The sequence below is a fragment of the Oncorhynchus gorbuscha genome, linkage group LG01 (assembly GCF_021184085.1).
Source record: "Oncorhynchus gorbuscha isolate QuinsamMale2020 ecotype Even-year linkage group LG01, OgorEven_v1.0, whole genome shotgun sequence".
Classification (NCBI taxonomy): Eukaryota; Metazoa; Chordata; class Actinopteri; order Salmoniformes; family Salmonidae; genus Oncorhynchus; species Oncorhynchus gorbuscha.
The window spans coordinates 103,053,177-103,067,604 of NC_060173.1; the positions used below are offsets into that span (position 1 = coordinate 103,053,177).

A 14,428-nucleotide genomic window follows, 5' to 3' on the forward strand; every position below is an offset into this window, starting at 1 on the left:
CTTGATGACGAGCTTGGAGGGTACTATGGTGTTGAATGCCGAGCTGTAGTCGATGAACAGCATTCTCACATAGGTATTCCTCTTGTCCAGGTGGGTTAGGGCAGTGTGCAGTGTGGTTGAGATTGCATCGTCTGTGGACCTATTTGGGCGGTAAGCAAATTGGAGTGGGTCTAGGGTGTCAGGTAGGGTGGAGGTGATATGGTCCTTGACTAGTCTCTCAAAGCACTTCATGATGACGGAAGTGAGTGCTACGGGGCGGTAGTCGTTTAGCTCAGTTACCTTAGCTTTCTTGGGAACAGGAACAATGGTGGCCCTCTTGAAGCATGTGGGAACAGCAGACTGGTATAGGGATTGATTGAATATGTCCGTAAACACACCGGCCAGCTGGTCTGCGCATGCTCGGAGGGCGCGGCTGGGGATGCCGTCTGGGCCTGCAGCCTTGCGAGGGTTAACACGTTTAAATGTCTTACTCACCTCGGCTGCAGTGAAGGAGAGACTGCATGTTTCCGTTGCAGGCCGTGTCAGTGGCACTGTATTGTCCTCAAAGCGGGCAAAAAAGTTATTTAGTCTGCCTGGGAGCAAGACATCCTGGTCCGTGACTGGGCTGGATTTCATCTTGTAGTCCGTGATTGACTGTAGACCCTGCCACATGCCTCTTGTGTCTGAGCCATTGAATTGAGATGCCACTTTGTCTCTGTACTGACGCTTAGCTTGTTTGATAGCCTTACGGAGGGAATAGCTGCACTGTTTGTATTCAGTCATGTTGCCAGACACCTTGCCCTGATTAAAAGCAGTGGTTCGCGCTTTCAGTTTCACGCGAATGCTGCCATCAATCCACGGTTTCTGGTTAGGGAATGTTTTTATCGTTGCTATGGGAACGACATCTTCGACGCACGTTCTAATGAACTCGCACACCGAATCAGCGTATTCGTCAATATTCCCATCTGACGCAATACGAAACATGTCCCAGTCCACGTGATGGAAGCAGTCTTGGAGTGTAGAGTCAGCTTGTTCTGACCAGCGTTGGACAGACCTCAGCGTGGGAGCCTCTTGTTTTAATTTCTGTCTGTAGGCAGGGATCAGCAAAATGGAGTCGTGGTCAGCTTTTCCGAAAGGGGGCGGGGCAGGGCCTTATATGCGTCGCGGAAGTTAGAGTAACAATGATCCAAGGTTTTACCACCCCTGGTTGCGCAATCGATATGCTGATAAAATTTAGGGAGTCTTGTTTTCAGATTGGCTTTGTTAAAATCCCCAGCTACAATGAATGCAGCCTCCGGATAAATGTTTTCCAGTTTGCAAAGAGTTAAATAAAGTTTGTTCAGAGCCATCGATGTGTCTGCTTGGGGGGATATATACGGCTGTGATTATAATCGAAGAGAATTCTCTTGGAAGATAATGCGGTCTACATTTGATTGTGAGGAATTCTAAATCAGGTGAACAGAAGGATTTGAGTTCCTGTATGTTTTCTTCATCACACCATGTCCCGTTAGTCATGAGGCATACGCCCCCTCCACTCTTCTTACCAGAGAGATGTTTGTTTCTGTCGGCGCGATGCGTGGAGAAACCCGTTGGCTGCACCGCCCTGGATAGCGTTTTCCCAGTAAGCCATGTCTCCGTAAAGCAAAGAACGTTGCAGTCTCTGATGTCCCTCTGGAATGCCACCCTTGCTCGGATTTCATCAACCTTGTTGTCGAGAGACTGGACATTGGCAAGAAGAATACTGGGAAGTGGTGCGCGATGTGCCCTTTTCCGGAGTCTGACCAGAACACCGCCGCGTTTCCCTCTTTTTCGGAGTCGTTTCCTTGGGTCGCTGCATGCGATCCATTCCGTTGTCCTGTTTGTAAGGCAGAACACAGGATCCGCGTCGCGGAAAACATATTCTTGGTCGTACTGATGGTGAGTTGACGCTGATCTTATATTCAGTAGTTCTTCTCGACTGTATGTAATGAAACCTAAGATGACCTGGGGTACTAATGTAAGAAATAACACGTAAAAAAACAAAAAACTGCATAGTTTCCTAGGAACGCGAAGCGAGGCGGCCATCTCAGTCGGCGCCGGAAGTACAGAATGTACCAGCTGGGGAATGGAAGGCAGAGCTCTGGTCTAAAGAGGAAGAGTAGCCCCTGGACGCAAACAGAATGTACCAGCTTGGGAATGGAAGGCAGAGCCCTGGTCTAAAGAGGAAGAGTAGCCCCTGGATGCAAACAGAATGTACCAGCTAGGGAATGGAAGGCAGAGCCCGGGTCTAAAGAGGAAGAGTAGCCCCTGGATGCAAACAGAATGTACCAGCTGGGGAATGGAAGGCAGAGCCCTGGTCTAAAGAGGAAGAGTAGCCCCTGGACGCAAACAGAATGTACCAGCTGGGGAATGGAAGGCAGAGCCCTGGTCTAAAGAGGAAGAGTAGCCCCTGGACGCAAACAGAATGTACCAGCTGGGGAATGGAAGGCAGAGCCCTGGTCTAAAGAGGAAGAGTAGCCCCTGGACGCAAACAGAATGTACCAGCTGGGGAATGGAAGGCAGAGCCCTGGTCTAAAGAGGAAGAGTAGCCCCTGGACGCAAACAGAATGTACCAGCTGGGGAATGGAAGGCAGAGCCCTGGTCTAAAGAGGAAGAGTAGCCCCTGGATGCAAACAGAATGTACCAGCTTGGGAATGGAAGGCAGAGCCCTGGTCTAAAGAGGAAGAGTAGCCCCTGGATGCAAACAGAATGTACCAGCTGGGGAATGGAAGGCAGAGCCCTGGTCTAAAGAGGAAGAGTAGCCCCTGGAAGCTCCAGGTTGGCAGCAGCTAAAAGGGGATCCCAATAAAATACCAAAAAACACTCAAAAGGAGTGCACTATATATATAATAATGTGCCATTTGGGACGTAAACATAACCTACCAGCTGGGGAATGGAAGGCAGAAAATGTAGCCGACATCTGAGAAATACTAGCTATCACTGTTATTATTACAAGGATGATACAAAGTTTAATTTACAAACATGGTAATAATGGAAGAAATGCTCTTGACTTGGATTTGACCTCATGGAGTCGCCAAGACTATAACATACTACAGTAAACCATATACACTGAGTGTATAAAACATTAGGAACACCATCCTAAAATTGAGTTGCAACTTCTTTTGCCCTCAGAACAGACTCAATTCGTCTGGGCATGGACTCTACGAGGTGTCCAAAACATTCCACAGGGATGCTGGCTCATGTTGACTCCAATGCTTCCCACAGTTGTGTCCAGTTGGCTGGATGTCCTTTGCGTGGTTGGACCATTCTTGATGCACACGGGAAACCGTTCAGCGTTAACTCAGCAGCATTGCAGTTGTTGACACAAACCAGTGTCAAGAACGGATGACATCAATAAGGGATCATAGCTTTCACCTGGATTCACCTGGTCAGTCTATGTCATGGAAAGAGCAGGTGTTCATAACGTATTGTACACTCAGATGGGGTAGAAAAAGAAGGAGCAGAAGGGTAAGAAAATCTAGAAAAATGTGGAACGTCTTTCCGTTCTCCCTTCTCTGACACTTTGGAATAACTATCAGCCAGGCAGGATTTCCCATGTGGGCACTGCAGAGCATGGCCGTTCATTCAGTGGTTTCTGAGTCACTGTTAACTCCACAAAGGCTTGCGTCCCAAATGGCACCCTATTCCCTATATAGTGCACTACTTTTGACCAGGACCATTCTACTCTCGCCTAATCATCAAGCCGTTCTGGTCAATAGTAGTGCACTATATAGGGAACAAGGTGTCATTTGGGACGTAGCCAGAGACTCCCAGCAGCATTAGGGGAAATAAGAGCCCGTGTCAGAGGTATTAATACCATGATATACTCCACCTTGACTACCTAACCTGTTAAAGTCAATTGAACCCAGTTAAACTCTATAGACTTACTGATGATGACTCCTTTCCCCATTTTTAACAATTGAGGGAAGTTATGTACAATCTACTTGTTAGGCTCTGTTTCAATATCCATACTAGCTTAGCACTTAGAATCCCAAAATACATTGCTTCATTCTATCTCAGTAGCATACTAGTATGAACGTTGGAATGTAGATTATGAAGCTATGGTGTTGTCCCTGACTGGACTCTCTCCATCAGTAGCTCAGAGACTCTAGCAATGACCTCAGGGTGAACCAGGCACTGCAGTAGGTCGTTGGTGTTGATGGAGACGGGGCAGTGTGCTCTGTCACCCTTGCCCTGGTCTCTGTCCCCAGGTGGTGGCCTTCCTCCATCTCTGCACCCTGGCCGTGGTAACACTAGGGGGTCTGAGGCTGAACTGGAGCTGGACATGCCTTCCCCTCCATGCTGGTGCTGGGCTCTACTTCCACTGACAGGTCTGGGAGGGGTGTTTTGGGTTATGCTGCTAGACCTGATTATGTCACAGTCTCTGGATGGTGACGGTCTGTCTTGGTTTTTGGGGTTCTGCTCTGGAGTTTCCTGGTTGGTGATCTGGTTCCAGGCCACGGGGATGAGGTGAGGGCCGAAGGGCATGGTGGATGGTGTGGAAGAGGAGGAAAGGCACTCTGCTGGTGGTGATGAAGAGTTGGTGTTCTTAGCTTGGCCCCTGGAGTCACGTTTTGCCCTTGGACATGCTGGGGTGTCCTGGGTCTGTTGGTCACGGTGACTTGTTATCCCTCTCTTCTCCATACAGGCCCCCACAGCCAGGTTCAGGTACTGCATGTTCTCGTCATGTCCCACCAACCCCTCCTTTGGAAAAATACAAAAGTTGAAACTATAAACCCAACCGTTATGAAACGAACCAATGTTTCGTCATTCTCTGCTTTACTCAGGGACTATGGTCAGTACTGTGTGTTTACAGGGACTATGTCTCTTAACTTTGGGGAGGCAGGTAGCCTAGTGGTTAGAGTGCTGGGCCAGTAACCGAAAGGTTGCTGGATTGAATCCCCGAGCTGACAAGGTAAAAATCTGTCATTCTGCTCCTTAACAAGGCAGTTAACCCACTATTCCCCAGTAGGCCGTCATTGTAAATAAGAATTTGTTCTTAACTTACTTGCCTAGTTAAATAAAACATTTAAAAATTAAAAACTAGTCACACACACTATGCTCTGCTTTGTCATCTCTGTGGAGCTCTTCATTTCTTAACTAAAAAGGCCGGTTTTAGGCTAGGTATTCTCCAGCACAAGATCAGTCAACAACTCAAATGCTAACTGGAGCTAGACAGATTGGTCAATCTGTGGGGGGGTTGGAATCTCCTCTGTTGTTCTATGCTGCATTCCTGGGACTTTTTCTTTCTCTGGACCTCAGCCCACCAGAACAAGTTCCTCCTTCTGATCTCTGCTCTTATAAGGAGAACAAATGGTGGGACTGCACTCAGAATGACCCTGAGTGTGCACGGAAAATGTGCCATCAGATTCTGCACAGTACAAGGGGTTCGTTGTGGCTTGTGACCATGCTAACTGAACTGCCAATCTTTAGACCTTGAGTTTGAAGAGGTTAACTCAGGGTCAAGGTAGCCTGGTCCGAGATCTGTTTATGCGGTTAGATCTAGGACTCAGGCTAGCGTCAGGATACTGTACCTCAGTGGGATTGAGCCAGTCATCATCATTGTCGTTACTAGGTGTCGTCTTCAGAGCACAGACAATGACTTTGGTGAGGGCCTCGCCTACTCTCGCCTCATCGTCAACTTCCTGTATCAGATCAGGAAGTAGAAAGAAAAACTCCTATTAAGTTGCTGATAAAGACATTATGTGCAGCAGGCATAATTGATTGTGTCTGTGACCTTGTCCCAGAGACAGTTATCAGGAGGCATCGAAGGTGACACACTACCTGAATACACATTCCTCTGATCTAGATACAGGTAACTTCCAAAATAAAGGAAACATCAACAAAATAGGGTGTTGGGCCACCACGAGCCTCCAGAACAGCTTCGATGCACCTAGGCATAGATTCTACAAGTGTCTGGAACTCGATTGGGGGGGTGTGACGCTATTCCTCCACAAGAAATCCCATCATTGTTTTGTTGATGGTGGTTGAAAATGCTGTCTCAGGCGCCACTCCAGAATCTCTCATAAGTGGGGAATATGGTTTTCATCAAACCATTCAGTGACCACTCGTGCCCTGTGGATGGGGGCATTGTCATCCTATGGGGGCATAGCCATGATAGCCAAAATAATGACCTGCCCAGCATCTTTATACATTACCTTAAACATGATGGGATATTCATTGCTTAATTAACTCAGAACTTAATTAACCCACAGCTGTGTGAAAGTACCTGCTTTCAATATACTTTGTTTCCCTCATTTACTCAAGTGTTTCCATTATTTTGGCAATTACCTGTATGTGACTGTGCTTTGCAGCGCACCACTCCTCTACATGCAAACTCACAAATCATTATGACAGGGGTATCTTTACTCTGATGCCTGATCATTACTCAGAAACCCACAGCATCAGAGAGCCTCAACACCCCTCACATCCATCACTGTGGCTGTGTCCTGAATAACACCCTATTCCCTATATAGTGCACTCATTTTGACCATGGCCCTATGGGCGGTAGTGGTAGCTAGTGGTGGGAAACTCTTGATCAAGCTGTACTGTAATTATGGCCCTCCTCTCAAACGTCCAATTTCCACATAAACAAACATACTTAACACCATTTAGTTGGAGGTGACTTTACTATACATACCAACTCAATCCAGGTGTTGACACTGACGGTGATGGGGTCAACAGACTCCACATAGTGCCACCAGTGTCTGGGGACAAACAGCACCTATTGGAGCAGAAGGGAAACAGGGTCCGATCACATCAGAAGAAATGCAAGGTGATCAGTAGGAATACGGATAAGGAACATATTACAGAGTAGAAACTTTGAAGGAGTCCAAAATATCTATAAATATCTGCTAGCAGCACAGCTCATAGCCCAGGGGATGGGAGAGCAGAGCATAGTCAGTCAGTCAGTAGTAGAGCTGAAGGAGTGATCAGTTCAATAAAACATTTACTACATCGTATGGCGGTTTGTACTGAACGACACATTTCCCCAAAACGTTCTTGAACAGACATCGAGGTACATTTGGTGGGTGTGACAGGGTGCGTCTTGAAACAATGAGTGACTAATTAAAAGGGCATGTTGACAGCGTTCCCTATCCTACAACCCAACCCCGCTTTACAACTGGTCATTCAGAACAGAGCGATTCAGTTTAATTGAAAGTTGCACACCATTTTCTTTCGCACTGAACACCACCTAATTGAACACAGTGGGAGAGACTAGCCATTAGATGGCAGCTTGTATCCTCCCTCCCAAGTGCTTCTGTCTCATTCATGATGTGGATTTGGTCTTTATTAAAGTGAACAGCCCTTATTGATCCCCTGGTTCCACTGCAGTCTTAATTCATTCAGTCTACAAAGCTCTGACTGCTGCATGCTTTGTTTCATTTGCACAGACAGACGCATCAATATCTGATGTCAAGACAGACGCATCAATATCTGATATGTCCAACTGTTTGTCGTGAGCTTTATGAAATGGGTTTCCATGGCCGAGCACACAAGCCTAAGATGACCATGTGGTATAAAGCACGCCGCCATTGGACTCTGTAGCAGTGGAAACACGTTCTCTGGAGTGATGAATCACGCTTAACCATCTGGCTGTCCAATGGACAAATCTGGGTTAGGTGGATACCAGGAGAACGCAACCTGCCCGAATGCATAGTGCCAACTGTAAAGTTTGGCAGAAGAGGAATAATGGTCTGGGGCTGTTTTTCATGGTTCGGGCTAGGCTCCTTAGTTACAGTGAAGGGAAACTTAACGCTACAGCATACAATGACATTCTAGACGATTCTGTGCTTCCAACCTTGTGGCAACAGTTTGGGGAAGGTCCTTTTCTGTTTCAGCATGACAATGCCCCCGTGCACAAAGCAAGGTCCATACAGAAATAGTTTGTCAAGATCGGTGTGGAAGAACTTGACTGACCTGCACAGAGCTCTGATCTCAACCCAATTGAACACCTTTGGGATGAATTGGAATGCCGACTGCAAGCCAGGCCTAATCGCCCAACATCAGTGCCCGACCTCACTAATGCTTTTGTGTCTGAATGCAAGCAAGTCCCTGCAGCAATGTTCCAACATCTTTTGGAAAGCCTTCCAGAAGAGTAGCAGCAAAGGGGGGACTAACTCCATATTAATGCCCAGAATTTTGGAATAAGATGTTCGATGAGCAGGTGTCCACATACTTACACTATATGACCAAACTTTTTGTAATGGTGAGAGGTTTGCATGTCTTCGGGGTATGAAATTTGTGCCTCTGTAAATTTGTCACTCATCATTATTCATTCAGCCGTAATCATGGTAGCATCCACATTAATGTAGAAGTGTTTAGAAACATATTATATTCTTATCTACAATAAAAGTGGATGCTAACAATTACACAATACATTATATACCATTAATTTCTATTGGGCACAAAATAATCTGAAACCAAAACAACAAACAGCAAATGCATCCAACAACTTTGTAGAGTCACAAGCTTGATGTAATCATTAAGTGCTAGGAATATGGGACCAAACACTAAACCTTTGATACACATAAACCTTTAATACACATAAGTGAATTTGTCCTAATAACTTTGGTCCCATAAAAAAACTTCAGTTCTCTAAACGGTTTATCCGATATGGATGAAAATACCCTCAAATTAAAGCAGACTGTCTGCACTTTAACCTCAGTCGTTGGGACAGTTATTTTGAAATGATACAATACTATTGGAGCGCGATATATAGCATGTGCAACTGTCTTAATATTTTTATTCAGTTCACTCTCCGTTACTCAGCACCTCTACAAACATTTTGGGGTATGCCTCAGCTTATGCTTTTGATCAAACCACAGAGACAAACATGTGCTCTATTGTATTTATGTAGTTCAAACACATTTGTCTCCGAGGAAATATTTTCTCATAAATTAAGAGATTAGCACTTTCACAGTGTCAGTTTGTACAAATAGCTGTGTTTGCTGAATGGATTCTCTTTGATACACTTGTAGAGAGAGTTACTTATGTTGCCCCTGTTGGGCTAGTACAGATTAGGCTTAATCTAGGTCCGGGAAACTGGTCCAATGTGTTGTACCTGTCCAGGCTGCAGGGTGACTGTGTAGGCCCTGGCGTGTCTGAAAGCAGGGAACCTCTGGAGGTCTGGTTGGAGCACGTCCACCTGGCTGAACACACTAGACTCCTCATAGGGGATCCTGCTGGGGTACAGACAACTCGTGTCTGCAGGGGGGAACAGGTGCCAACGCTTCCTAGAACACAACAGGGCATCTCAGAGTAGGAGTGCTGATATAGGATCAGCTCATGTAGGATCTAGGATCAGTTTAGATTCATAATGAATGAATATTTATTTGAAAGGGACAGCAATCATCCCCAAAGCCACCACAATGGTTACACCCTATGTAGTTGAGGAAATGTAAGAAACTATAGTTCAATACAATCCATCTCTATATTGAAAATATCATGTCATGCGAGTTCTTTGTTGGTTAGGTCATCACTTCAATGTGAAAGGTTTCAACAGCCAATTTAAACAAAACAAGGATAGAGTGATCTTCATAATGTGATATTTTTTGCTTTTGTCGTAGACTCAGTGCTCCACATGATAATTAATGTCTCTCTGTTCTAAAGAGCCTGACCTCATATACCTCCCTCCCTCCCTCCAAATGGCTTTATTGGCATGGGAAACATGTTTACATTGCCAAAGCAAAATTACTTTATCTTTCAGGGGCCAGTGGAACAATCTGACACTCTCACCAAGTGACCCCCCCCACTACCCCTCAAGCCCCCTCCCTAGCCCACATTCCCCCTTTCACTACCTTACCCCCCCCCCTCTAACTCTCACCCCTTCCCTTCCTAGTATCAGTCTCCTCTCTATCATCCAAAATAGGTTTTTAAAATCCTTTCCTCAAAGTTAGAGGGAACAAATGGTGGGTAGATCATTACCGTACAGAGCCAGTTCTCATCGAATGGTGGGTAGATCACTACCGTACAGAGCCAGTTCTCATTGAATGGTTGGTAGATCATTACCGTACAGAGCCAGTTCTCATTGAATGGTGGGTAGATCATTACCGTACAGAGCCAGTTCTCATTGAATGGTTGGTAGATCATTACCGTACAGAGCCAGTTCTCATTGAATGGTGGGTAGATCATTACCGTACAGAGCCAGTTCTCATTGAATGGTGGGTAGATCATTACCGTACAGAGCCAGTTCTCATTGAATGGTTGGTAGATCATTACCGTACAGAGCCAGTTCTCATTGAATGGTTGGTAGATCATTACCGTACAGAGCCAGTTCTCATTGAATGGTTGGTAGATCATTACCGTACAGAGCCAGTTCTCATTGAATGGTGGGTAGATCACTACCGTACAGAGCCAGTTCTCATTGAATGGTTGGTAGATCATTACCGTACAGAGCCAGTTCTCATTGAATGGTGGGTAGATCATTACCGTACAGAGCCAGTTCTCATTGAATGGTTGGTAGATCACTACCGTACAGAGCCAGTTCTCATTGAATGGTGGGTAGATCATTACCGTACAGAGCCAGTTCTCATTGAATGGTTGGTAGATCACTACCGTACAGAGCCAGTTCTCATTGAATGGTTGGTAGATCACTACCGTACAGAGCCAGTTCTCATTGAATGGTGGGTAGATCATTACCGTACAGAGCCAGTTCTCATTGAATGGTTGGTAGATCACTACCGTACAGAGCCAGTTCTCATTGAATGGTGGGTAGATCATTACCGTACAGAGCCAGTTCTCATTGAATGGTTGGTAGATCATTACAGTTTTCATTGTGTTGATTTGCTGAATCTATTGTCTGCCTCCAGCACTTCTTTCTTCTCAGCTATAATGCTGTTAGATTGTTTCATTTTAATCTATAGTGCAATTCCCTTGGTGAAGGGGAAACATCCATCGTCTGCACCACTACTACAAGCAGGTCAGCGGAAAGGGAAAAGTAGTGTGTGGTATAGTGAGGTATGTAAAACTGGGTTGTGTTCATTAGGAGTCATTGGAGCAAAACAATTTGCAACAGAAACCTAAAACAATGCTTCTTATTGGACAAGTCCAGCTCATCCAGCTCTGTTTCACTGTGTTTCCCCCCCGCTTTGTGCTACTGAACACAATACTACTCTGTATAATTACCTTCCTTGTACCTGTAATACGAGGTTATACCCATAGGAGTCCTATATAATTACCTTCCTTGTACCTGTAGTACCAGGTTATACCAATAGGAGTCCCGTATAATTACCTTCCTTGTACTTGTAGTACCAGGTTATACCCATAGGAGTCCAGGTGGCACGGGGTATTGGCACCTTCGGTACCAATCCACAGTGTGCTGTCTCTCCCATTACGACCCGGGAACCCAAACTGAGACCACACTACGTCCTGTAAGGCACACAATACAGTTCCAATTACTAACACTGTAATTATCAATCATAAAACATATATTCATGCAGTTGCTACAGTCTCATATCAATTCCTGCTGTCATCTAATCGAACATTTATATATATCTGTAATTGTATACAACACAATTCATATTCATGGTACAAATATGACAAACCATTCAAACATGACAAACTGCCATGAGCAGTTTCAATGTTATGGTATAGCAGCAATACATCCTCTGGAGGCAAACCTCCGTTATCACATGACACAGGTGAAAATGCAAACCCCATTCCCCATCTCATCGGTTGCTTAATAGACAGTGTAATGATTGGCAACAAAGTATGCGTCCCAAATGGTACCCTATTCCCTATATAGTGCACTACTTTTGACCAGACCCCTATGTGCCCTGGTCAAAATTTGTGCACTATATAGGGAATAGGGTACCATTTGGGACAAACACTACTGTATAGGAAACAATATGTTTGTTGTCTGTCGGCTCTTTATCAAACCATTTAGTCTGTCAATCATTTTTCATGGAAAAAATCAAATGTAAAAAAACTTGGATTCTGCCCAGCACCCAGGATAATGAAGCCATTACCATATTCAGGCAACTGTAAATGATAGACTGTGCAATCTTCACTTTCAGCAACTTTTAAATGGCGCTATTCATCATGTAAAAAGGCCTCTGTCTGCCTGTCTCGAAGGCATGAATTTCGGCAGATCTGTCAAAAATGCAGGTTGCCCTATATGCATGTTTCATCATTGAAGGAAAATGAAAGAATGGAGTGGCCCGCTCGAACTAGAGTGAACTTTCACGTCCTTTAGTACCCAAGGACTAAAAAGAAAAAGCTGCTGCCATTGAAATGTCCCACTGAAAATGTCACGACAGGATATCATTAAAAAGAGAGAGAAAATGTCTGTGCCATCACGACAGGATATCATTAAAAAGAGAGAGAAAATGTCTGTGCCATCACGACAAGATATCATTAAAAAGAGAGAGAAAATGTCTGTGCCATCACGACAGGATATCATTAAAAAGAGAGAAAATGTCTGTGCCATCATGACAGGATATCATTAAAAAGAGAGAGAAAATGTCTGTGCCATAACGACAGGATATCATTAAAAAGAGAGAGAAAATGTCTGTGCCATCACGACAGGATATCATTAAGAGAGAGAAAATGTCTGTGCCATCACGACAGGATATCATTAAGAGAGAGAAAATGTCTGTGCCATCACGACAGGATATCATTAAGAGAGAGAAAATGTCTGTGCCATCACGACAGGATATCATTAAAAAGAGAGAGAAAATGTCTGTGCCATCACGACAGGATATAATTAAAAAGAGAGAGAAAATGTCTGTGCCATCACGACAGGATATCATTAAAAAGAGAGAGAAAATGTCTGTGCCATCACGACAGGATATCCTTAAAAAGAGAGAGAAAATGTCTGTGCCATCACGACAGAATATCATTAAAAAGAGAGAGAGAAAATGTCTGTGCCATCACGACAGGATATCATTAAGAGAGAGAAAATGTCTGTGCCATCACGACAGAATATCATTAAAAAGAGAGAGAGAAAATGTCTGAGCCATCACGACACGATATCATTAAGAGAGAGAAAATGTCTGTGCCATCACAACAGAATATCATTAAAAAGAGAGAGAGAAAATGTCTGTGCCATCACGACAGGATATCATTAAAAAGAGAGAAAATGTCTGTGCCATCACGACAGGATATCATTAAGAGAGAGAAAATGTCTGTGCCATCACGACAGGATATCATTAAAAAGAGAGAGAAAATGTCTGTGCCATCACGACAGGATATCATTAAAAAGAGAGAGAAAATGTCTGTGCCATCACGACAGGATATCATTAAAAAGAGAGAGAAAATGTCTGTGCCATCACGACAGGATATCATTAAAAAGAGAGAGAAAATGTCTGTGCCATCATGACAGGATATCATTAAAAAGAGAGAGAAAATGTCTGTGCCATCACGACAGAATATCATTAAAAAGAGAGAGAGAAAATGTCTGTGCCATCACGACAGGATATCATTAAGAGAGAGAAAATGTCTGTGCCATCACGACAGAATATCATTAAAAAGAGAGAGAGAAAATGTCTGTGCCATCACGACAGGATATCATTAAGAGAGAGAAAATGTCTGTGCCATCACAACAGAATATCATTAAAAAGAGAGAGAGAAAATGTCTGTGCCATCACGACAGGATATCATTAAAAAGAGAGAGAAAATGTCTGTGCCATCACGACAGGATATCAATAAGAGAGAGAAAATGTCTGTGCCATCACGACAGAATATCATTAAAAAGAGAGAGAGAAAATGTCTGTGCCATCACGACAGGATATCATTAAAAAGAGAGAGAAAATGTCTGTGCCATCACGACAGGATATCATTAAGAGAGAGAAAATGTCTGTGCCATCATGACAGGATATCATTAAGAGAGAGAAAATGTCTGTGCCATCACGACAGGATATCATTAAAAAGAGAGAGAAAATGTCTGTGCCATCATGACAGGATATCATTAAGAGAGAGAAAATGTCTGTGCCATCACGACAGGATATCATTAAGAGAGAGAAAATGTCTGTGCCATCACGACAGAATATCATTAAAAAGAGAGAAAATGTCTGTGCCATCACGACAGAATATCATTAAAAAGAGAGAGAAAATGTCTGTGCCATCACGACAGGTTATCATTAAAAAGAGAGAGAAAATGTCTGTGCCATCACGACAGAATATCATTAAAAAGAGAGAGAAAATGTCTGTGCCATCACGACAGAATATCATTAAAAAGAGAGAGAAAATGTCTGTGCCATCACGACAGGATATCACTAAGAGAGAGAAAATGTCTGTGCCATCACAACAGAATATCATTAAAAAGAGAGAGAGAAAATGTCTGTGCCATCACGACAGGATATCATTAAAAAGAGAGAGAAAATGTCTGTGCCATCACGACAGGATATCATTAAGAGAGAGAAAATGTCTGTGCCATCACGACAGAATATCATTAAAAAGAGAGAGAGAAAATGTCTGTGCCATCACGACA

At 44.1% G+C, this 14,428-nt stretch overlaps 1 protein-coding gene across 2 annotated transcripts in view; it reads right to left on the reverse strand.

Moving 5' to 3' along the window:
• Positions 1-1,939: 1,939 nt before the first annotated feature.
• The window catches only part of hspbap1 (hspb associated protein 1), a 29,096-nt gene continuing 16,607 nt past the window's right edge, over positions 1,940-14,428 (reverse strand). Inside the window, exons 4-8 of one of the 2 annotated variants that reach the window (XM_046368152.1) lie at positions 11,231-11,367; positions 9,062-9,233; positions 6,638-6,721; positions 5,532-5,642; positions 1,940-4,698 (exon numbers count right to left, since the gene is read on the reverse strand). In XM_046368152.1, the coding sequence (XP_046224108.1) occupies positions 4,057-4,698; positions 5,532-5,642; positions 6,638-6,721; positions 9,062-9,233; positions 11,231-11,367 (1,146 nt within the window). In that variant the 3' untranslated portion in view covers positions 1,940-4,056. Of the gene's footprint in view, positions 4,702-5,531; positions 5,643-6,637; positions 6,722-9,061; positions 9,234-11,230; positions 11,368-14,428 lie in introns of both variants that reach the window. The other variant, XM_046368144.1, reaches the window with a different exon arrangement.